This window comes from Malania oleifera, chromosome 4 (assembly GCF_029873635.1).
Source record: "Malania oleifera isolate guangnan ecotype guangnan chromosome 4, ASM2987363v1, whole genome shotgun sequence".
NCBI lineage: Eukaryota > Viridiplantae > Streptophyta > Magnoliopsida > Santalales > Ximeniaceae > Malania > Malania oleifera.
The window spans coordinates 23,188,407-23,213,776 of NC_080420.1; the positions used below are offsets into that span (position 1 = coordinate 23,188,407).

Here is a 25,370-nt window from a genome sequence, read left to right on the forward strand (position 1 = left end):
TTGCCCAGGTAGTTGAAAAGTGCCCTAAAATAGGTTTGGGTGCCCGAGGACAATACGCTCAAAACGAGTTCGGGTGCCTGAACACAAAGTCAACATGTTGATTAGTTCGGTCACCCGAGCCATTTTACACGGCCTGGGTTCGGTCGCCCAAACCCTCTCAATATTTTCTATTAAGTTCATTTTTAGCCTGAATTGATTCCCCTGATATAATAAATGATGTTAGGGACTTTCTTATGTGCAAGTGCTGGGATTTAGGGTCTTTTCTAAGGCCTTTTGAAGTATGCACAAAAACCTGGCGTCAGTCGACTGAAGGGTGTTCCCTAAGATTTCTACGGTTTTTGAACTTTAGTTTTTACATACATGCTATGCATTAATTATTACAGATCATTCTTATATTACTATTACAAATCCAAATTATACAAATATAAATTATGATGAATCTTCAGGGTCTTTAGTCTTCAAGTTTTCATGTGCCATAAAATGATTTTGTTATTATAAACCTATATACAAACTTAATAGATATTAAATTTCAAAGTATTTGTCATTATCAAAATTGATAATGACCCATAAGATTAACATAGATAAAATGAGTTGTCTACATAAATAATAACCAAATAATTACTTATTTCTAATTTTTAATTTTTGTTTATGATTTTAATTTTCACTTTTCTTTCATTTTTGACAATGTTACCAAACCGCACCTAAGCTAGACCCAAACCGGGCCCCTCCTTCGCAGAGAAGCCCTAACGACTCCACACATTAGGCGCCAACTGCCGCTGCTCCAGACCACCGGCCATTGCTCAGGTTTCTCGGCCAAGCCAACACCAGCCACGGCCTCTCTCTCTCATGCGCTCGAGCTGCAGCTGCCCACTGCTGTGAGGAGCCATGTCGCTAGCTGCTATGGTTTCTGGCACAAAGCGCTTTGCATCTACGGCCACTGTCCCGACATCTCCCTCTCTCACTCGTGTGGCTGCAAATCACCGCCCATCCTACGTCGACCCCGACCTCTGGCCCTGCTTCTTCCTGCAGCAACAGAACACCGCGAAGGTACTTTTGGTTCTCTCTCTCTCTCTCTCTATTCTTCTTCTTCTTATTCTCTCTTCTTCTAATCTATCCTTCTGGAAATCTATCCTCCTACAAACTCAACCGAACCCCCTCGGTAGATTCAGCAAAGTAATTTTTCGTCACCTCTGCTTTCGACTAATTTCTGAACACAAATCGGTTTTCAATCTCAGTTGTCTTTCCACTTCATTGAGTTCTAAACCCAAACCGATTTCTGAACATAAATTGAATTTCAATCTCATATTCAAAGTGATTTTAAACTGATTTCTAATCATACCTAAACCAGTTTCCATCCCCATGTTTATTATGATTTTCATAGAGCCTTTTCAATCTTCATTCAAAATAACTCTTTCTAACCTGATTGCTTAAACTGATTTGCGCTCTCACCGACTAATTTTCATTAATATCACTAATTTGATTCCAAATCCAGTTTGATTTCAGATTGATTCCCAAAACACACAAAATTTTGAACTCATATCACGGATTTAGATTTCAATTTGGTTTTCAAACCAACATCCAGAGCGATTGTCAAAACTAATTTTCAACCTAGTGCTTAATCTGACTTTGTAATATCTACTCCATTTTAGCATCTGAATAAGTCTTACTAAATGATGTTCAAGTTGGCCTCTAGTTTGGAAATATGAACTAGTTTTCAAAATCAATGCAACTTTACATTTCAATTTGGTTTTCAAACCAACATTCAGAGTGATTGTCAAAACTAACTTCCAACCCAATGCTTAATCTGACTTCGTAATATCTACTCCATTTTAGCATCTGAATGATTCTTACTAAATGATGTTCAAGTTGGCCTCTAGTTTGGAAATATGAACTAGTTTTCAAAATCAATGCAACTTATCTAACATAAAAAATCTTCACATAATTCCAACAGTAGTGTCATTTAGAGATTTGATAGCTACCTCCTTTCACAGTGTTATGTTGTGATATGTGGCTCATATATTGAGTGGAATGCATGTACAATGAGAAAACATGAAAGGAAACAGTAGCTGAAGTTTGCAGGAGGAAACCGTCGATAGTTTGGCTCAGATTTAGTGAAACAGTCGACGGTTCTGAGTTTGTTTCTTCGACTGTTTGCTCTTGGTATTAAACCATCGATGGTTGTTTTGCAAATCGTCGATGGTTTGACTCAAGAACTCGGTGTTTGTTTTCAAATTTTGAATTGAGATGTTGGAGATGTTGGGTTTTGGTGAGAAAACTTTTGGAAACTTTATATACATACATGGTTTATGTTGTAACTATGTAATGTTCAAGTCTTTGGACACAAGATAGTAAGAAAAACACTGCCGATTGCTCCCATGGAAGTAGGTATTGTCGAACCACGTAATTATTTGTGTCATTATTATTGTTTTCATGATAATATGCGTGATTGTTGTTATGTATATTTCATTGTTGAGTGCTGCGTTGTGAGATCGATTTATTCTGCTATGCATTTGTTTTTCACAACAAATTGGTATTAGAGCATTATTGTAATGACCTCTGGAACTTCTTTTACAAAGTTCAATGTTGTAAAGTTCGATAGAATGGGAAACTTTGGTTTATGGCAGAAAAGGGTTAATGATCTGTTAATGCAGTAAGGTATGGTAAAGGCTTTATACGGAGTTCAACGAGAAAGCATGAATGAAACAAGTTGAAATGAATTGGAAGTAAAGTCGATGTCGACTATCCAACTTTATTCGGCTGATGACGTCTTGTATCACGTCATGGATGAGGATTCTCCGACAACAGTTTGGCAGAAACTGGAAAGCTGGTATATGTCTAAGTCTTTATTGAACAAATTATTTCTTAAACAAAAAGTTGTATTGGCTTAAGATGGTGCAGGGTTTGTATTTGAACCAATACATCAACGCATTCAATCAGATTGTAAATTATTTGATGTTTGTTAATGTGAAGTTCGAGGAGAAAGACAAGTCATTGATGTTATTGAATCCCCTACTTGCGTCTCACACGTATGAGAATTTAGTTACTACTCTAACATGGGGTAAAGAAACACTGAATTTGGAAAGGTAACATGCACATTGCCGGGTTTTCATCAAAGAAAGATGGCTAGTGATGAAATTTCACATGGTTAATGACTTGTGGTAAAAGGTAACCAGGAACGTGGGAAAAGTAAGTTCCGGAGTGGATCACAGTCGCATTTTGGGAAGAAGGACATAAGATGTTTTAAGTGTGGGAAAATTGGGCACATAAAACTGGAGTGTTCAAAGTGGAAAAGAGGGAATACTGAAAATCAGAAGGGTTCATCAAAATCTGCGAATGTAGTGGAAAGAGACTTAGGGAGCAATGATGGTGATATGTTATATGTTTCATCAGGTTCAGAATGCCTTACAGATTCTTGAATCCTAGATCCTTGATGTTCTTATCACATGACATCAAATAGAAATTAGTTCGGTACCTATAGGTCAATTAATTCTGGTTCTATTCTAATGGGAAATGATATTTCATGCAAAATTATTGAAATAGGAAATGTCAGAATTAAAATGTAGGATGGCATTGTGAGAACTTTATGTGATGTAAGGCATGTACTGGATCTACAGAAGAATGTGATTTCATTGGGCACTTTAGATTATAATGAGTATAGTTGCAAGTTTCAAAGTATGATAATGAAAGCTTGTGAAGGCAACTTGATGGTGATGAAAGACAAAAGTTAGTAGGAAATATCTATGCACTGTGGGGTACCATAGTTGTAGGTTGAGCTGCAGCTATAGATTCTGAGTCAGATAATATTGTTTTGTGTAAAACAACCACATACAAGACGGAAAGTATTCATAACTACATTTATTCAGATGTTTGGGGATCGGTGAGGATGTCATCATGGGATGGACATATGTATTTTATGAGTTTATCACAAAAGGTCTTGGTATACTTCATGCGGCACAAGTCTGAGATGTTTGCCAGATTTATCTTGTGGTTGAGGTGGAAAATCAAATTGGAAGAGAGATCCTTAGGTCAGACATTGGAATTAAGTACATTGATTCTGTTCAAAAAGTTTTGTAGGCAACATGTCGAGTTGTATGCAGGGCTTGCAAGGAACTTTTTAGTAAAGTTAGTGAGTATGACGTGTTTCTCGTTTAATCGATTGCCAAAGGTATCGTTAGATGAGAAAGTTGTAGGAGAGCTTTGCACAAGTTATGCGGTAGACTACCCTGGGTTGAGAGAGTTTGGAGGTTTAGCTATACACGTTTCTAGTGAGATGAGATTAAGTTTGGTGTAATGTCTAGACGGTATATATTTCTAGGGTATATAAGAAAGGTGGGTTCAAGCTAGGTGATCCTATAGCAAACAAGGTGGTGGTCAATGAAGACATGATTTTTGGTGAGAAAACCATAATGCAGCATACTCAGTTAGATGAAGAGAAATTAGTGACAGAAAACTGCAGCAACAATAACCATGTGATGTAGGTGGAGATATAGACTCAGGGCAGAGATGACATTGTTCATAATGCAAGGAGTTATAACTCGGGAGACCTACAAAAAAACAACGGGCCTAGATGCATTATCAAGCCACCACTTAGGTATGAGTTTGAAGTTTCAGTGTTTTTTATATTCATTACTACCAACAAGGTTCCTACTGTTTTTCAAGATGCAGTGCAAAAGGAAAGGGAAAAATAGATGGATGAGTGCTATGATGGAGGAGATGAAGTTACTGCATTTGAACCAGATGTGGGAGTTGGTGAAACTTCTAGAAGGGAAGAGGGTGATAGGATGCAAGGGGGGGGGGGTGATGTTTCTGTTTTTTATGGATAACATGTTATTTGCTAGGAAGGTTTTGACCGATGCTAATCAATTGGGAACTCTATTGAGAAATATGTTTTACTTGAAGGTTTTGGGTACGACCAAGAAGAGTTTTGGTTTGAAGATTCACAAGGATAGAGTTGCAGGGAGATTGGGGTTATCTTAGGGTGGCTTTATGGATAGAACTGCGGGGAGATTGTGGATGTCTCAAGGTGGTTTTGTGGAGAATCAATGTAAATTGTCTACGGTTTGGTACCCAAGGATAAACGGTGATGTTCAAAATATGTCAAAGGTCCCCTATGCATGTGCAATGGGGTGTTTCGGTAGGCAATAGAGTGATCCATCAGTTATGAGATTTTTGAATGCATAATATACAGGTGGCTTTGATGACAAAAGGTTAATAGCAGGGTATGTGTTTGCTGTTGTGAGAAGGCCTCGTTGGAAGTCCAAGGTGCAATCTCCGGTTGTTATATCTACAATCGAGTTAGGATTTTTGGCAAAAGTTGAAGCTACCACGAAAAGTTCAAGCGTTGCTTGGATTTGGTTTTTTCTCTAGTTTCTAGATGGGAGACGGTCCCAACCTAATCTCCCAATGTCAAGGTGTAGCAGGGAGCTTATGATTTCAATTTTCTCCTAAGGGGCGTATATTCATCAAGGTAGAGATTGTTGTGAGATGTGGCTTATATATTGAGTGGAATGCATGTACAATGAGAAAACATGGAAGAAAACAGTAGCTAAAGTTTGTAGGAGGAAATTGTTGACGGTTTGGCCCAGATTCAGTGAAGCAGTCGACAGTTTTTAGTATGTTTCTTCAACTATTTGCTATTGGTATTAAACTGTCGACGATTTGGCTTGGGAACTCGACATTTGTTTTCGTGTTTTGAATTAGGATACTGGAGAGGTTGGGTTTTGGAGGGAAAACCTTTGAGAAATATATATGGTTTATGTTGTTACTACGTAATGTTCAAGTCTTTGGACACAAGATGGTAAGAAAAACATTGTCGATTGCTTTCTTGGATGTAGGCATTGCCGAACCACGTAATTCTTTGTGTCATTGTTATTGCTTTCATTATAATATGTGTAATTGTTGTTCTATATATTTCATTGTTGAGTATTGCGTTGTAAGATCAATTTATTCTGTTGTGCATTCGTTTTTCAGAACAGTGTAGAACATACAATTGGTGGTTGCTAACTGCTTTCAGTCGTGTGTGGTTCTTCTGAAGTATTCTTTGGATTTTGTAGCAAGTCTTCTTTAATCTCCTCTCCAACATCCAAACTCCAGAAATGGAGTCCCTCTTCTCTCAAGCGGCTAAGGTGCTGCCCTGCTCACTCCTACCAACTCCAAATGGGAATAGAATCTTCCTAATACCCTTAATCCTCTTATTCCCTTTCTAAAAGATGAAACCAAATGGGTTTGTGTGTGTTAGGTTCGTGTGATAAGAAATTTGATTGTTAAATGTATGACTACCATGTGAAATTTGTGTGTTGAGAGATGACATGTGAAATTGGTGAGATTGTGTTGAACTTTGAACAATTTGAGAGGAATGTGAGTCAGTTTTAATGAAATGTCATGTTATTAAGTGAGGAGGCGATAAAATGTTGTTTGCATATTTATTTAATTTGAATGTTGAGGTTGCATTTTGTAGAGTTTTCATATTAATCTTGTGTCTCAAATATGAACTTGTGCCCAAATGATGCAGCAATTGCATTGATGAAGTTTGATGTTAAGGTTTAAGTTCCAACTGAGCTTAATTTAACAAACTTGAGATTCAGTTAAGTCTCAATTTCAAAAATGGAATTCAATTTGATTTTGCCCTCTAAACAAAATTCCAATCGAACTTTACTTTAAAAATTAAGTGTCAATTTGAACTTCAATTTGACCATTAAGACTATTGATTCTTGGTTTGGTGGTTAGATGGAATTGGGATTTTGGGGTTTGGTTTTGAAGCTATTAGGGACTTATTGAGCTTAAAAAAAAAAAAAAGAAGAAGAAATGAAGCTTAATCGATTCTCAATTTCGCAACTGACATCCAACTGGACTTTAATTTCAAGATAAAGGGTTAGAATTTAGGTTCAATTGAGGTTTAACTTAATGAATCAAAGCTCATAAGTCTTAATTGGGAAAACTAAGTTGTTCTGGGGTTTATGGAATGGAAATGGGCTTGATTTTTGGTGGTTTATGGTCTTGGTTTCTATTATACATTGTGCTTTTTCTATTATGAAATCTGAGTTTATCATTTGATTTGTTCGTTGATTTTCATGTAGATGGACTTGTTTTGAAAGAAGTGTAGACATCCCAGTTTGTCCGGGGCTTATATAACACAAATTTGGTGAAATTTATTAATGCAATAAACTTAGAAAATACAATAAAAATGAAAATACAAGAAAAATTAAATTTTTACATTGAAATAAAAAAAATAAAAAAGGATGAATGAAATAAAAAGGTAGGTCATATTCTCAATACACACACACACACACACACACACACACACACAACCAATCTCTGAGAGATCTAGTAAATCTGGATGCGAATTTCATTAAAACAGCTTCTAAAAGATTCCTTATCTTGGATAATTGAAGATCAATCCATGTAAAAAATAATTGATTTTTTTTAAATGTGATTGAGTAATTTAAATTGGTTAATCAATTTAATTAGCCAATTAGTTTTAAGTTTGATTAATCAATTTAAAATTCATTGATCAATTAAATTTAAGTCCAATTGCTCCTTAGGCCTATATATAGAGAACTTCAGAAGGACAAGGACATAGAGATGGAGACACAAAATGATTGAAGAAAAGGAATTGTTCATCGAGAATTTTGAGAAAGAATTGTGAGGGAAGGGCTAAGTCGCTGAGATTAAAGAAAATTGAGGAGGATTGAAGACTAAAGAGGTTAAATTGCAGCAAAAGCTTGGAAATAAAGAGGCTTAGGCAAGGGAAGGGTAGGATAGCATATTCAAGAACAGAGGTTGGTCCTTTAAATTTCGTGTTAGTCAGTTTAATTCTGATTGAATCCTGTAATTTAAGCTCAAATCTAAACTAAATCCTTGGAGAGAAATCAAATTTTAAACCAAAATAAATTTTAAGTTTCTTTTTGGGTTTTGACTCGGATTTGGAAGCTTAGGTTCATATTTGGATTTGAATGATGATACTCGATTATTTGAGACCCAACCCGAGAGCTTAAGTCAATTTGATCTAGGTTCAAGTTAGCCTAACCAAATACCCAACCTAGGTCCAATGACCCAACATTGGACTAACTGCACCTAGGAACAGAGAGTTTTATAAGCTACGTTTAGACTGACAGAAGACGCTGAGCGATGGTGGTCTGCAATGAGGCTCCTAGAGGAGCAGAGACCTGTATTAGTAGCCCTGACTTGGGGGAGGTTTAAGGAGATCTTTTTTGACCGTTACTTCCCCACCTCTATTAGAGATGCTGAGATGAGGGAATTTCTGGTCATCTGATGTTGCTAAATTTATGGAGTTGTCACGTTTTTCCCCTTCATGATCCCAGATGAGTTCAGGAAGGCATAGAGGTTTGAGAGGCTATTGAGACAGGAGGTGTATGATCAGGTGGCAGTTCTACAGATACGAGATTTTTTTGAGCTGGTGGATAAAGCCACCGTAGCCAAGGCCAGTCGACAGAGAGCACATAGGGACAGAGTCAGAGAAAGAGGCCCATGCCTACTAGGTTTCAAGTAGGTTCTAGCCAAGGTCCAAGGAGGAGAAAGAGTGGGGGACAGAGACAGGAAATAGGAAGGCGGGTGTATCAGGGGATTCAGACCTACTCGATTTGTCCGAGATGTGATAAGAAGCACGTGGGGGGAATACCTTGTGGGACTGAATGTCTGCTATCGGTGTGGGAGATCCAGACACATTGCGTAGGTATGTCATGGGCCATTGAACAACGTACCAACTCCTAGACAATTCCGGGGGAACAATCAAGCACCCTAAGGAAATCAGTAGAGGAACACTGCCCCTACACATGTCTGTGCTCCGACACCGAGAGATGCTGAGTTGGCAAGCAATGTCGTGATATGTATTATTACTATTTTATCATATAAAACTATTGTTTTATTTGATTTAGGGACGACTCACTCCTTCATAACCCGGGAGTTTATCAAGTTATATGAAATAAAAACTCAATAATTAGGTGTTAGTTTATCAGTGGCTACACTGATCGAGACCATAGTATTGTGTAGAAAGGTACTCAAAGACTGTCCAATCAGTATTCAGAGGAGATCTTGGCTAGCTAACTTGGTAGTTCTAAACATGCATGGTTTCAAGATAATTCTAGGAATGGACTGACTAGCTGCCAACTATGCCAGTATTGACTGCCATAAGAGAGAAGTAGTATTCAGACCTCCAGGAGAGTATGAGTACCAATTTGTGGGGACATGTATGTGTTCCCCACCACAGATTTTATCAGTTGTTTAGGCAAGGAAATTGCTTTTGGAGAGATGGCAGAGGTACCTGGCCTATATTAAAGAAGCGCTAGAAGGGGAATCTAGGTTAGAAGATATTTCGATAGTGAATGATTTTCCTGACGTGTTTCTGGAGGATCTGTTGGGATTGCCTCCTGATCGTGAGGTTGAGTTTACTATTGACCTATCTTTGGGAACAGCACAGATTTCTAAAGCGCCGTACAAAATGGCTCTAGTGGAATTTAAAGAATTGAAAGAACAGATACAAGAACTACTAAACAAAGGGTTTATCAGGCCCAGTGTGTCACCCCGGCGAGCGCCAGTACTTTTTGTGAAAAAGAAAGATGAGACAATGAAGATGTGTATTGACTATAGGGAAATAAATAAAGTAAAAATTGAGAATAAGTATCATCTTCCTCGTATTGATGATCTGTTTGACCAATTCTAGGGAACACGAGTATTCTCTAAGATTGATCTTCTATCCGGGTACCATCAGGTGAAGGTCAAGGTAGAAGATGTTTCAAAGACAGCGTTTCAGACTCAGTATAGCCATTACGAGTTCCTGGTTATGCCGTTCAAACTAACAAATGCTCCTACGGTATTCATGGACCTGATGAATAGGGTTTTCCACCAGTATCTGGATCAACTTGTTGTAGTTTTTATTGATGACATTCTGGTATATTCAAGGAGTCTCGAGGAGCACAAGAATCATTTGAAGACAATTCTTCAGATACTGAGAGAAAGGAAACTGTATGCTAAATTCAAAAAGTGTGAGTTCAAGTTGGAACAAGTTATATTCCTCGGGCATGTTATATCTAGGGGTTGTATTTCTATGGATCCGAACAAGATAAAAGCAGTGGTGGACTGGGAGAGACAGAAAAATGTTCATGAGATCAGGAGTTTCTTGGGATTGACAAAATACTATCACCATTTTGTAGAGAGATTTTCTAAATTATCAAGCCTTTTGACTAGTTTGACCAGGAAGAATGCTAAGTATAAATAGACAGAGGAGTGTGAACAGAGCTTTTAGGAATTAAAGCAGCGACTCGTCACTACACTGGTTCTGATAATTCCTTCGGGAGAAGAGAGTTTTGTGATTTACAGTGATGCGTCACACAAAAGGATCATGTGTGTTCTAATGCAGCGGGTAAAAGTCGTAGCTTATGCTTCACGGTAGCTCAAGGAATATGAAAAGAATTACCCTACCCATGATCTGGAGTTAGCAGCGGTGATTTATGCATTGAAAATTTAGAGACATTATTTGTGTGGGGTAGGTGTGAGATCTTCACTGACCACAAAAGCTTGAAGTACTTTTTCATATAAAAGGAGTTAAATATAAGACAGAGAAGGTAGTTAGAGTTGATTAAAGATAATGATTGCACCATTAGTTATCACCCAAGAAAAGCTAATGTGGCAGTTGATGCTTTGAGTCGAGAATTAGTGGGTTCATCAGTATCAGTAGTGGTGGCTTAGTACTTGATCCAGATGGATTTAGAAAAACTTGGTGTGGAGTTGGTAGAGGGAAATCATTAGGCACTCATTGCTAATCTAGTACTTCAGCCCACTTTACAAGAAAGAATTAAAGCTGCTTAAATGAAAGATACAAAATTAGTAAAGATTATGGATAAAGTACAGAACGGTCAGGGAGTAGAGTTTAATATCTAAGAGGATGGAGCTTTGAGGTTCCGTACCAAACTTTGCGTACCTACTGATGCTGAGATTAATAGAATTATTTTGGATGAAGCGCACCGATCCCTTTATACAGTGCACCCTAGAAGCACTAAAATGTACGGGGATCTACAGAAGTCTTTTTGGTAGAGTAATATGAAGAAAGAAATCGTTGAATATGTAGAGCAGTGTTTGACATACCAGTAGGTGAAAACTGAACATCAGATACCGGCGAGAATGTTGCAGCCACTTCACATCCCCAAATGGAAGTGGGAACACATTTCGATGGACTTTGTCATAGGGTTACCACCGGCATTACATGGACAGGAAGCCTTTTGGGTAGTCATTGACTGATTGACGAAGAATGCCCATTTCCTTCCAATCAAAGTTAGCTACTCGATGAGTAGATTGACAGAGTTTTACATACAGGAGATAGTACTACATGGTGTACCAGTGTCCATTGTATCATACTGAGACCAACAGTTCACATCTCAGTTTTGGAAGAGTTTGCAAAGGGCCATGTGTTCTCAGCTAATGTTCAGCACAACATTTCATCATCTGATCGATGGACAAATAGAGAGGATCATACATGTATTAGAGGATATACTGCGAGCTTGTGTCCTGGACTTTGGAGATAGTTGGATACAATTTTTACCATTGATCGAATTTGCTTATAATAACAGCTACCAGACCAGCATTGGGATGACACCGTATGAGACATTGTATAGTCGTAAGTGTTGATCTCCATTATTTTGGGATGAAATTGGTGAAAGGTAGATTTTGGGGCCAGAGTTGGTACAACAAACTTTTGAGAAAATCATACTTATGAGAGACAGAATCAGAACAGCTCAGAGTCAACAGAAAAGTTACGCCAACACTCGTCGACGAGAGCTGGAGTTTGGTGTAGGGGACCTTGTGTTTTTGAAAATTGCACCAATGAAAGGAGTATTGAGATTTGGGAAAAAGAGTAAATTAAGCCCTAAGTTTATTGGACCATTTAAGATATTAGAGAGAGTGAGTCCAGTTGCTTATATGTTAGCATTACCTCTGGTGCTATCTAAGATTTATGATGCATTCCACGTATCTATGTTGAGGAAGTACGTCCCAAATCCCTCACATGTGATTAGTTATGAGGCACTGGAACTTAAAGATACTTTGTCATATGAAGAAGTGTTAGTGCAGATTCTGGATCGGAAGGAACAAGACTTACGTACTAAAAGGATCCCACTAGTAAAAGTACTTTGGCGCAACTACGTAGTAGAAGAAGTTTCATGGGAATTGGAGGATAAGATGCGCTAGAGATGCCCACGCCTATTCAGTGAGGCCCAAAGATGAATAGATTGCTTTGTTTATTGGCTTGTATAGTGTAGGATAGTTAGTATTTTTGGTTCTAAGTTATGAATGGTTTTGGAAGAATTTTATTTTTATGTGATTGATTGTAATCTCCTAGGATCCTGTTGTAACCATAGTATTCCTCCACTATAAGTAAGGGTAATTAATAAAATTTTAACGTTTTTCTTTAAGGTTGGTGCAAACGATAGATAGCAAATTTCAAGGACAAAATTTTTGTAAGGAGGGGAGAATGTAGAGATCTGAAAAATAATAATAAGAAAATAAAGGGAAAATAGAGAAACGGTTTGGTGAAGGACCAAATCGTTGACAATTTTGGGGGAGTTTTGAAAACCGTCGACAGTTTTAAGTAACTACGGGCCAATAACGATACAATGGAAAAATGGAGGGGTTAAAATCCAAATTGTTGATGGTTTTAGGAAACCGTTGACAGTTTCACCTAGAAGTAGATCTTGCAAGCCATTTCATGTAATCAAAATTAAAATCTCTCTTTTTCTCTAAAACCTGCAAAACCCTCTCCCTTCTCTCTTTGATTTCTCTTTCATTTCAACCCGATTTGACGATCAGACACTACCACGGGGTTCTAGGGTCGATCCTCGTCAACTTAATTGGAGTAGAATTGGGTTTTAAGGATCCTGAGCATCACTCCAAAGTTGAGGTAAGGGAGTTGATTATGTTGTTGATTAAAGGTTTAATTGGTTAATGGAGTGTGTGGGCCTAAGAATCTTAAATAATGATAATTTTGGGGTTGAGCTGGTTGAACTTAGGCATGTAAATTTAGGGATTTGTGGGAACGCCATAGGCGTCGGTTTAGGGTACTCGCAGGCACGCTCTTAGTAAATGGATAAGGGGAATAAGCTATGCTAGTCATTTTTAGAAATTTTACCGGCTAAAGTGTAGTATATGATTATGGGTGTTGACTTTTTGAGTCTGATCCCTACTTTGATGCTGACAAAGTATTAGTATCTTACCTGTGCACTGAGCTTATGAACAGGGTTAATTCTTTGCACGTACAGATGGTAAGGATACAAGGAAGCCATAAGGACCACAAAGATCATACTTCATGATGGCTTAATAGGGGGCAAAAAGAATGGAGACTTTTTTGTGTTGTATTGTAATGCATTTAATATTTGGGCCTGTAATACTTAATGGTCTGTAATAATGCTCTGCATGCATGATAGGGATGAATGTTTAATGACCATAGATTGACCCATAAGAACCAATACCCTTAAGATAAAATGCCACAGCTTATTCACACAGGGTTGAAAAAGTTCAAGGGCTAAAGTAAATTTAACAAAGACTTTGGTCGACCGATGCTAGATTTTTTTGGGTTTAATTTAAAAGTCTAGGCCTTAGACTGATCTTAGGTTCCCAAGCACCTCATGAAAAATCCCCTATATTTCAAAAATTATGCCTATATGAATAGGGGAAACTTTCAATCATAATTTGGACCTAAATTGAGCTTTGAAAGGTCTTCGGCTGATTGAACATAGGCCGTTAAAAATGTGTCGGTCGACCGAAAAATAGAAGTCAAATATTTGACTTGGCTCGGTCGATCAACCCATTTTTGAATTGAGGTTCCTTGGTCAACCAAACTTCAAAAGTACTTTTTTCTACCTTCCTCAGCTGACCGAACTTGAAGTTCAAAATGAGTTCAGTCGACCGAAATTCAAAGTTAGGTAGACCGAACCTCTAAGTGGTCAACCGAACCCACAAAGGGCTCAAAATTGCCTTGATTTGGTCAACCATACCTACAGTTTAAAACTAAAGTGGTTGACCGAACCTTTTAGTATGGTCGATCGAACATTGGCCACGGTAGACCGAATCTTTCGGATTGCCAAGAATTAATTGTGGTAATTAGGGTAAAAATGCTAATTAAACTTTTCTCAAAATTCCCTTTGAGTCCCAACGATTATCTTTTGAGGGAAAACTATATATACCACTTCATTTGCTTTAATTAGGCAGGAGATTAGCAAATAGATTAAGGAAAAATCCTCTCAAATTCTTATACTCCCATTTGCCCATACAACATTTTTTTCAAGCCTAATTTTTCATACTCTCTCATTTTCTTTGCCAAAACCATTTTGAAATAGAGAGTATCATTTTATTAAGCTCCTCACTTGCAAATTAATTGCAAGTTGTAGGGAAATTGATTGTTGCAATTGTGTGTGTTATCTTACATCATTTCCCTTGGCATATACTCTCACACAAATACATATTTGATGAAAATATTTTTTGAGAGTTTTACTAGTGTGATTATTCCCATAGTATTTCCTATACAAATATTGATTGGGAAAATCATTTCTTTGCTTCTGATTCTTGACATCCTAATTGCAAGACTTGAAAGCTTGCATATTATCTTAGATATTTTCTTTGCAAGCTTTTAACCCAAGATATCTATTGTGGTTATCATTTAAAAATATCTTCGAGATATTTAATTTGGGTTGTTTAGATTCTTTGATTGCTTACATTGTGAATCTATCTTTTAGAATCAAAGACCTCACTCACTCACATATATATATATATATATATATATATATATATATATATATATATATCTTGTTGTGAGTAGATACATTGTTTAAACCAAATCTCACTTGAGCATTAATTCTCTATCATACTTGAGTGCATTGGTTGTATTGTGTTTATTGTGGTATATATTTGCTTAGTGTAAGAAGCATCTTGATTGTACAAAAAATTTATATTATCTGATTGTATTCTAGGCATAGCCTGAGGGGACGTTGATCTAATATGTAAGGAACAATTGTAATTCAGGACTGGCCTAAGGTGGGTCTTTTCCGTCCCTTTAAGGAGAGGTTATAAAGATTGTGGTCAACCCTGTTAATCTAACCTAGGGTTTCCCTTGCCCAGTAGGGAAAGGGTATTATAAACGGTGTCGCTCCACCCGTAAGTGAGCAACTAGTGGAATCCTTTTGCTTGTTAGCTTGAAGCGAGGACATAGGCAAGTTTGGCTGAACCCCAATAACAATTCTTGTGCCTGATTATAATTTCCGCAATTTATTTTCTGCACTTGAATGTTTATGTTTTTATTATTGTGAATGATTGATAAATACTAAGTCTGCCGTATCTATTTTATTTATTTGCTCAGTTTTATATTGTTGGGTTTTTGGTATTTGCTTAGACAGACCCTAAGTTGAGTTATATTGGTTGCGAATTGAATTGAACCTAGGTATAAATTTTTAAATACCCAATTTACCCCCTCTTGGGAATATACCAATTCCAACAATGGGATATCAGTAAATGATTTTCTAGATATTACAGGATATGAAATTATGGGTGTGGAAATTTATGATTTTTCATATGTTATACATATTCGGCAAAATGCAAAAATTTGAGTTTTAGGAAAAACCCTATAGATGATATATATTATTTTTATATTGCCAAAAATACAGTTTTCCCACACAGTAGTAAAATACAATTTTTCACATACAGATTATAGTATTATGAGCATCACTCAAATTGTGTGACATAAGAAATATCAGTTTTAGTATAGAGTTTTAATATAGAATTTTATGCAGCTTTTACAGAACCATGACATTACAGTTTTTATAGATCCATGATATTATAGATTTTATAGAATCATGATATTACAGTTTTTATCGAACCATGATATGTCAACTTGTACAGAACCATGATATTACAGCTTTTACAGAACCATGATATTATAGCTTTTATAGAATCATGGTATTACAGTTATTACATAATCATGGTATTTCAGTTTATATAGAATCATGGTAAAACAGTAATATACAAGAATAGTATTATACGGTATTAGAACCCTAACAGACCAAAATAAAACACAGAGCGCGGTACCGTAACTAATACAATATAGATAGTGCAACCACACATCTCAGATAGAGTGTGGTAATGACAGTTGATTGTGCCTTAGAGGAGAGTAGAGGTGCTCCTTGTCAGTTTGGACGAAGTTAAGCAGACCAATCGTACTACAAACGGATCATTGTTTGACTTAGCCTGGTAGGCCAGTCATGGTTAAGTCCAACCTACGGGCCGCACAACCCGATCATGCGAGGTTAATTCATAATTACAATTATCCATCCATGGAAGTCTTCACAGTTATATATATACGTGGATTTACAGAAATAAAAACTATGTATTACAACTAAAAGTATGATCAAATAGAAAAAGGGTATTTTAAATGGTATAGGTGTGAGTTATGATATGTATTTACATTCAATTGCTATCTCAGTTACAATTTAATTAATAATTATGTTATTTGTGTAAAAGCTCATCTGCCACACACTGGTAATAACTTATCCTGTCTTACTGAGAGGCGTCTCATTCGAATAAATATCTCAACATTTCAGGACCACAAGGGCATCGAGCTTAGCACCCCAGGACAGGACTTAGATAGTGTTATTAAAAGTAAGTGCTGGTGAGACCTTTTATGTATATAGTGATGTTTTTGGTACATTCGGGGTTGTAAAGTAAGATATTTGAAGAGTAGCCTATGTAATTATGATGGCATTAGTACTCTGGCATTGTATCTGCGATGTTATATTGATTTTCTTTTTACTGCATGGTTAGATTTATGTGATGGACATGTTAGCGCGGTACCCATTTCGGGTTCAGGATATTATAGCATGGTATCATAGACTGGAAAAAAGAAAAGAAAAAGAATGGTAGTAATTTGGGGTGGTTACACAATTGATGGAGGCATATATGGAATTATAAAGTTCAAAAAGTTTAAAGTTATATTTTGAAGCATGAATTTTATATCTTAAATTTTGATTTGTGTAAATTTGGGTCAAATACTATATAATTTTGTATTATATTTTATCCAAAATCTACACATTCAAATTCAACATATAAAAAATAAGCTTTTATGGGTTGCCCACTCACAAAAGGATATGTCTATTATTGGTGAATCAAATGTCATACACATGTTTAGAAGTGTTATGAACTATGTTTGTGTGTACTAAGTAAATGAATTTTGATTATTTTCGAATCATCAAATAAGAAAAATAATTATTTATTTTGAGTAATATTGGTTGCATAAAAATTGTTTATTAAATGCATAGTACCTATCTTTAGATGCGTAGTAGCACCAATAGTTTTTTTAAAAAGAGATAAAAAAGGAATTTATTAAATAGAAATGGTCATGCAAGCAAGAAACTTGATGAACCCCTGAGAGTACAGTAAGCAACCAAAGAAAGTTAAACACATGGCCAACCACAACAATTAATTGTTGATGTGAGTGCGCAGTGAAAACCTCACACAAACTCGATTCAATCACAGAGACAAGTGATGCACGCACTCAATGATAAACAATACGAAACAAACAATCACTCACAGAGAGAATCAACAAAAGCAATAATCAAAGACACAAGATTTACGTGGTTCGACAATTTGCCTATGTCCACAGGAGCAGCAATTGAATTTTCACTATCACCCTTAATGTCAAGCTTACAATTAGAGTTACAAATATTGATTAAATACGAGCCCTAAGTATACAGGAACCTTAGAACCTATCTAAATCATCCTTGTAGCAATCTTTGGAGGAAAATCCTCCAATCTATCCAATCTACTGATCTCTTGATTCAAATTTTTTGATCTTAGCCGAACGAAACTATTGACGGTTTAGGGAAAAACGTCGATAGTTTGAAGCCGAGAGCAATTCCCTATAGACTACCTAAAACCGTTGATGGTTATCCCTTAATGGTGAAACTGTTGAGCCAACATGTGCCGGTTTTCTTCCTACAAACTTCTCTCTTGTTCTTCACTTTACAATGCTTTCTCAGTGCATGCGTTCCACTCAAAATATGAGCCAAATCCCTAACAATCTCTACCTTAGTGAATATTCAACATGAAAGCATAATCGCTGCTCCACTCGAGACAGTAGATTGGGACTGTCACCCATTTAGCACCTAGAGACGTTAATCAAATCCAAGCAATGTTTGAACTTGTCCGTTGTGATCGACTTCGTCAAAATATAAGCTCCATTGTCAGATGTGTGAACCTTCTCAAGAATAAGTTCACTCGAAGCAATCCATTCCATGATCCCGTGAAATCGAACATCAATGTGCTTTCTCCTCGCATGATACACCTGATTCTTCACCAAGTAGATGACACTTTGATTATCACACTACCGCTGAACTCCACCTTGCTGGACACCTAGCTCTTTGACCAATCTCGTAAGCCACAATGCTTCCTTAGCAACCTCAGCCACTGGCATGTACTTCGACTCAATAGTAGATAAAGCAATGAGTGACTCCACCATAAACGTCCAAAAAATAGGTCCTCTCACACGCGTAAATATGTATCTTGTGGTAGACCTCTTGTCATCCAAGTTTTATGTGTAGTCAACATCCACGTACCCTACCACTGATGGATCTATCTGTTGTCTATTAAACATGATGCCTATTCCGGTTGTACCCCTTACGTACCTAAGAATCCACTTAACCGCATCCCAATGTTGTCGACCCGGATTCAAAAGAACTTGCTCACCATACTGACAGCATGTGCCAGGTCCAGCCTTATACATACCATACATCAGACACCCCACTCCACTAGTAGAAGGGACCTTCGACATACCACAAACCTCATCACCCATTTTTGGGTATTGGGCGGTAGACAACCTGAAATGACTCGCCAACAATGTGCTCCCCAGTTTAGAATTAGTCATGCTAAACCTCTCCAACACCCTCTCCACATAACCACCCTAAGATAACCATAGTCGTCTTGCAGCTCTGTCCCTGCGTATCTCCATGCCAAGTATCCTCTTGGATGCACTCAAGTCTTTTATGTCGAACACTTTTCCCAACAGAGTCTTCAATTGATTTGCCTCAGTCATGTCTTTAGCAGCAACCAACATATCGTCAATATACAACAAAAGAAATATGAGTGACCCATCCTTAAGACTCCTCACATAGACACAGCAATTATGTTCATACCTCCTATAGCCAATATAGATCATATAGGCGTCAAATCTTTTGTACTATTGCCTTGGAGACTACTTTAGCCAGTAAAGTGACTTGTTCAATTTAAAAACTAAATGCTTCTGTCCAAGTTGGCCAAACCATCCTATATGTATCATGTAAATCAGCGCCTCCAAATCACTATGGAGGAACGTCATTTTTTATGTCCATCTACTCTAGATACATATCATGTTGCACCAACAGTCCCAACACTACTTTGATGGAAGTGTGCCTAACCATAGGGGAGAAGATTTCATCATAATCAACTCCCTTCCTTTGCAAGTATACCTTGGTATCAAGCAAGCCTTGTACTTCTCTATTTCCCTTTCCGAAACTACTTGTTCTTTTTTTTCTTTTTCCCTGTATACCCACTTGCATCCAATCGCCAACTTCTCAGCGGGAAGCTCCACCAAGTCCTATGTCTAGTTCTTATGCAATAAATCCATCTCCTCCACCATAGTGCACATCCAACTACCTTTCTCTTGGTTGTGCACAGGCTCTTGAAAGGTAATAGGATCCCCACTACTAGTGATAAGCACATAAGACACCAAATCGTCAAACCATACCTAGGGGGTGGCTTGACGATGTGTTTGGGTTTGTCTACAGCTATAATGCAACGCAACTGGTCATCCGAGCTAGAACTCCTTGTGTTTATAACATTGTCATCTCCACCATGAGTTTCTGACTCCATCTGCACCACCAACTGATCTCTTAAGCTAGAACTCCTTGCATTTCTACCCCGAGTCTCCAATTCCACCTAAATTGTATGCTTATTGCTGCTGCAATTTTTTTGGCACCTATTTCTTTGTTTCCTCTTGAGTATGCTATAACATGACTTTCTTATCAAAAACCACGTCTTTACTGATCACTACCTTATTTGTCACCGGATCCCGCAACTTGAATTGTTTCATGCCTTTCTTATATCCCAGAAAAGTGCACCGTCTAAACTTTACCTCAAGCTTTGATCTCTTCTCACCAGGAATGTGCGCATATCCTGGACGCCCAAATTCTCTCAATACGAAGTAGTCTACCTCATTACATGCCCACACCTCCTCGCCAACTTTACCATCTTGTGATGCCATTGGTGATCTATTTACCAAGAAACAAGTCATACTAATCGCCTCAGCCCAAAAATTCATAGTGAGCCCAACATTCAACCTGAGACACCGAGCCTTTTCAGTTAGGGTTTGGCTCATCCTTTTCGCCACACTATTTTTTTGTAGTGTCTAGCATACTGTAAAATGCCTCCTTATGCCATGCTGCTCACAGAACTCTCTAAAACTCGAGCTTGTGTACTCAATTCCATTGTCTGTCTTAAGGAACTTGATCTTTCTACTAGTTTGGTTTTCTACCTCAGCTTTTCATAATTTAAACTTGGCAAACGTCTTCGACTTGTGTCGCATGAAGTAAACTCAGACCTTCTGTGAGTAATCACTGATGAAACTTATAAAGTACACATGTCCCCCTCATGATGCCACTCTCACTGACCCCTAAACGTACGAATGAATGTAGTCCAGTACTCGCTTCGTCTTGTGCATGGTTGTCATGATCTGAACTCTATTCTGCTTCCCAAGCACAAAGTACTTTAATAAATCCAATGTACATGATTCGAGCCCATCAAAAGAATTCTCTTGTGAAGCTCCTTCATTCCATACTTACCCATACGCCCTAAACGCATATGTCACAAAATGGTACTATCAGACTTAGACTCTACGGCTGCAACTCCACCTACAACCGTGGTGCCCAACACTGTGTATGTATTCCCAAGTACTCTCTTCCACTTCATCACGATCAGAATGCCCTTGCTCACCTTCATTATCTCACCTTCTAATTTGTAACTAAACCTGTTATAATCCAATGTGCCTAACAAAACTAGATTCTTCCTCAACTTTGGTATATGCCTCACATCACATAACGTCCTCACCACACCATCATATATCTTGATTCTGATAATCCCCATCCCGACCACTTTGCACGCAGCATCATTCCCCTTTAAAACAGAACCCGAAGTTGCCAATTTGTAAGTAGTGAACTAGTCCTTGTTAAACGTCTATGATAAGAACACGCCGAGTCCAAGATCCAAGAATCTACGAACTCATACGACCTAAATGAAACAAGAGCATATCACTATCATTGGTCCCAAAATCTCCTTCTTCCACTACATTCGTTGTGTTTAAAGACCCTTATTTATTTTCAGCATTCCCTTTCATCCTCTCTGAACACTCAGGTTTTATATGCCCCTTTTTACCACACTTAAAACACTGCACGTCTTTCCTCTTCCTAGATTTGGACTAAGCCCTATGGTTGCTCGATCCACCCCGAAACTTGTCTCTCCCACGATCTTGATTACTGTTCGGTATGAGCCCTTCACCTTGTGAACCCTCATCGCTAGCCTTCTTCCTTTGATGGAACCCCAACAATGCACTCATGATTTCCTCGAACTTCAGAGTTTCTTTCCTCCATGTTAGAGTCATAACCAAATTCTTGTATGTAAGAGACGTAGGTAGGGAATTAAGTAGCATCAATGCTTTGTCCTCTTCCTCGAACTTCACATGAACTCGCTTCAAATGACTAATGATCTGATTGAATGTGTTAATGTTCTGAGTCAGGTCCAAACTCTCTGCCATCTTAAGCCAATATAACTTTTGCTTAACATACAACTTGTTCATCAATGACTTAGACATGTACCGTCTTTCCAATTTCAGCCAAATCGCTACCGGTGATTCCTTATTCATGACATGGTACATCATGTCATCGGCCAGACAATGCCGGATAGTGGACACAACTTTCACTTCCAACTCCTTCCAACTCGTGTCATCTATGCCTTCCGCCTTCTTTCTATATAGAGCCTTCACCATACCTTGCTACACTAGTAAGTCCTTCACCCTCCTCTTCCAAAGCCCGAAATTTCCCATTCCATTGAACTTGTTAATATCGAACTTCACTAAAGAGATCCTATCCATTGTAAACTAATAGCTTTGATACCAAATTATTGATGCGAGTGTGCAGCAGAAACCTCACACAAACTCAAATTAATCACAAAAACAAGTAATGCATGTACTCAGTGATGAACAATACGGAACAAGTAATCACTTACAGAGAGAATCAATGAAAGCAATAATCAAAGAGACAATGTGATGACCCAAAAATATATATACAATTAAAGCACAATAATAATAAAATAATAAAAATGGTCATTAAGTTAATATCAATACAGAAGTGTTTTTCTATAGGATCCTTGATTCCATGTTTGATTCCTAAGAAAGACCTGATCTTAGCGAGTGCTCAGAGACCATTGCGGCTCAGTCGCTCCCTAGAGGTCGGCTTGGTAAAAATGGAATTTCATAGGATAAATAGGGTAGACACTGTTTATATATGTAAATAAGTATATAAAATAATATTTTGGCAGACATAATTTGTAGAAATATATGATAAAATAATAATAATATAAGTATCCTATGCGGGGCCCATAAGACTGTGTGGGGCTCACATGAGTCCCGAAGCCGTGTGGAGGTTTACATGAATCTCGAAGCTGTGTATGGCTCATAAAATCGTATGAGGATGATTGGAGTTACGTATGATCCATTTAGGTCTTGAAGTTGTGTGGGGCCCACAAGACCATGTGGGCTCACATGAGTTTTCAAAATTTAAATTTAATTTTTGTTCAAAAATAAATAATAAAATAAATAAATACTAAAAATAGTTTAAAAGTAATAACAATGATAATAATAATGATTAATAAAAATAATAAAATAATTAATTAACTAATTGATTAATTAATTAGGTAAGTAATTAATTAAAAATTTATGGTGGCAAGCACTCCTACATGGCCTCCATCCCCATCTCATACTCAACACATACCTTGCCATCCCTTAATTTTAAAAAAATTATAATTTCACCAATCTCCCCACACTTTTATAAATTGTATTTCTTCCCCAAAATTTTCTTATAAATAAGAAGCTCTCAACCTTCATTTCCCACAACAATTTTTCCAAGGAAGAGAAGGATTAGTGATTGAAAGAATTTGTGGTGGAGAGAATTTTTGAGTAAGTTTTCACTCATCCACTCTTTTCAATCTCATTTCTTAGGGATATTTATTGTGTTCGTAGTACAAGGTAAAAGAAGATGGTAAGTAAATTTGATTATGTTAGTTTTTTTTTATTTAAAATTTATAGCCGAGTTTATTTTATAAATTTCAATTATGTTACTTAGTTCCATAAAATTTTCATGAGTTTATTTTTACGTATATTTAATTATACCAGTTCTATCCTTAATATACTTGCATTTATTTTTGGGTTAAGAAAATGTTCTAATCCCCTCGGGTAAATTTTAAGCATTTCTTTCTATTAAAAAAAAATTATATATATTTTTAATACAAAAATTGTGTGGCATGAGTTTATTTCTACTTTGCATTATTCATGAAAATATGAGTAAAGATGAGATTTTCACGATATTATTTTAAATTGCATAAATTATAATAAGATGGTTTTAAAATCCCTTATGGTAAAGCAAGTTCAAAGTTACAGATGTTCGGTACTGCAACTTAAAGTTTAAACGAATCAGAGTGCACCCATACTGTTTACAGAGTGGTTATTTATGTTAGTGGATTTCTCCTGAGTGCACACTTGGTTCCAGACCAGGACTTAATAAGAAAAATCTCACTTAATGTTTACGTACGTTGATTTAGTTTGGTCGGTCAGCCAGCTAAGTCCAGTCTTTGAATCGCAGAATCCAGTCATGGGGGTTAACATGACTTACGGCAAACATGCCTAAGGGTGATTTTTACAATATATGTTTATACATATTTAATTACGTGTACAAAATTATTGATGATTTGAAGGAAAAGTGTAAGTTTACATCAAAAGCATCATTCTTGTGCTTAAATGACGATCTAAGGAAAACGTATAAGGAAAAGTATATGTATGTTTATCATCAAATATTTTTACACTTTTAAAATTAAAAGTTTAATTTAACAGTTGTAATATATGATTATAAAATTTTACTGTTGTAATTGATGGTAAAAGTTTTATGTAGTAATTTTTAAATGTATATTTATTCTAGAATCAGTTTTGAAGTTATAGTATTAAATATTATTTTATGAAATTTTTAAAAAAGCTCATTTTAGCCACACACAAATAATAATCTTATTTACTTACTGAGCGTCGTCTCACTTCAATCATACTTTTATTTCAGATAACTCTGAAGGGCATATCAAAAATCAGGCTTAGCAAGCATGCGGGTGAGGATAGAAAAAAATAAAGATTGATTAGAAATATTAGTATGATACCCAGATATTTATGCTTGTGTAATTTTTCTTCTTTTGCAATAAATGATTGTAATATGGATAATTAGCGCTTTGGTTTAATAATAATTGAGTTTATTTGCTTCCGCTGTAGTGAAAAGTAAATATCCCAGACCCTTCGGGGTTGGGGTGTTACATTTGGTATCAGAGCAATAAGTTATAGGTTCTGTAAACTTTAAGAAATAATTTTACTAGCACATAGGATAAAGGTTCTGCATACTCTAATGTATAAATTTTACCAGAGCACAGGTATAAAACATGATTTTGGTAGGATTGGGTAGTTTAGAATATTTATTTTAGTTTGTTATACTATGATATGTTAATAATATATTTATGATTTTAAAATAACATTTGATCATTGTTTAAGAATGGATCCTAAAGATAGTGGCATTGAAGGAAATGAGACTCACAAAGACAGGTAATAATCATAAATTCTCTAAGAAAAATGATAGTATTATTGAAGACACGTTAATTAATTTAAATATGTTATTTATGTTTGTAGAAACACGTACCCATATTAATGATTCATAATTAATTGTCAAATGCATTAATAATTTAAAATATATATATATATATATATAATAATATCTGAGATTTATTTATTTTCACTGTTATTATTTTCACTAAATATATAAGAAATAACACATTAGACCCTACTGAGTTTAGAAGTGCTTCACATATAAATAGATATGAACAAACGGTCTATTATGAAATCTGAATTTATCCAAAATTTCTTTACATGTATAAGATGGATATGAATATGTATTTTTTTTACATTACATATTCAGAGTTATCAACAAAACATTCAAACTTAATTTAGGAATATATATTTTGACAAAATCTTTAATTTTAATTTTGTATTA

The 25,370-nt window shown here is 36.5% G+C and overlaps 1 protein-coding gene across 3 annotated transcripts; it reads left to right on the top strand.

The window, feature by feature from the left end:
* The first annotated feature begins 703 nt into the window (after window positions 1–703).
* Window positions 704–16,807, top strand: LOC131153371 (uncharacterized). 3 transcript variants are annotated; one of them, XR_009136219.1, is made up of 2 exons: window positions 704–1,047; window positions 5,971–6,419. XR_009136219.1 is itself a non-coding variant. In XM_058105641.1 (2 exons), the coding sequence occupies exons 1-2, from the start codon at window positions 886–888 to the stop codon at window positions 16,665–16,667; spliced, it is 234 nt and encodes a 77-aa protein (XP_057961624.1). In that variant the 5' UTR covers window positions 704–885; the 3' UTR covers window positions 16,668–16,807. The 3 variants fall into 3 exon arrangements, 2 of the variants coding, with proteins under 2 accessions (XP_057961624.1, XP_057961622.1); XM_058105641.1 differs by lacking the exon at window positions 5,971–6,419 and adding an exon at window positions 16,596–16,807; XM_058105639.1 differs by having other exon boundaries at window positions 754–1,047; window positions 6,054–6,419.
* The last annotated feature ends 8,563 nt before the right edge of the window (window positions 16,808–25,370 follow it).

Bases quoted from the DNA above. Each gene is read 5' to 3' on its own strand.
- LOC131153371 (XM_058105639.1), top strand. From the start codon at position 886: ATGTCGCTAGCTGCTATGGTTTCTGGCACAAAGCGCTTTGCATCTACG. The intron at 1,048-6,053 runs GTACTTTTGGTT...TGGATTTTGTAG, and splicing joins AGCAACAGAACACCGCGAAG to CAAGTCTTCTTTAATCTCCT.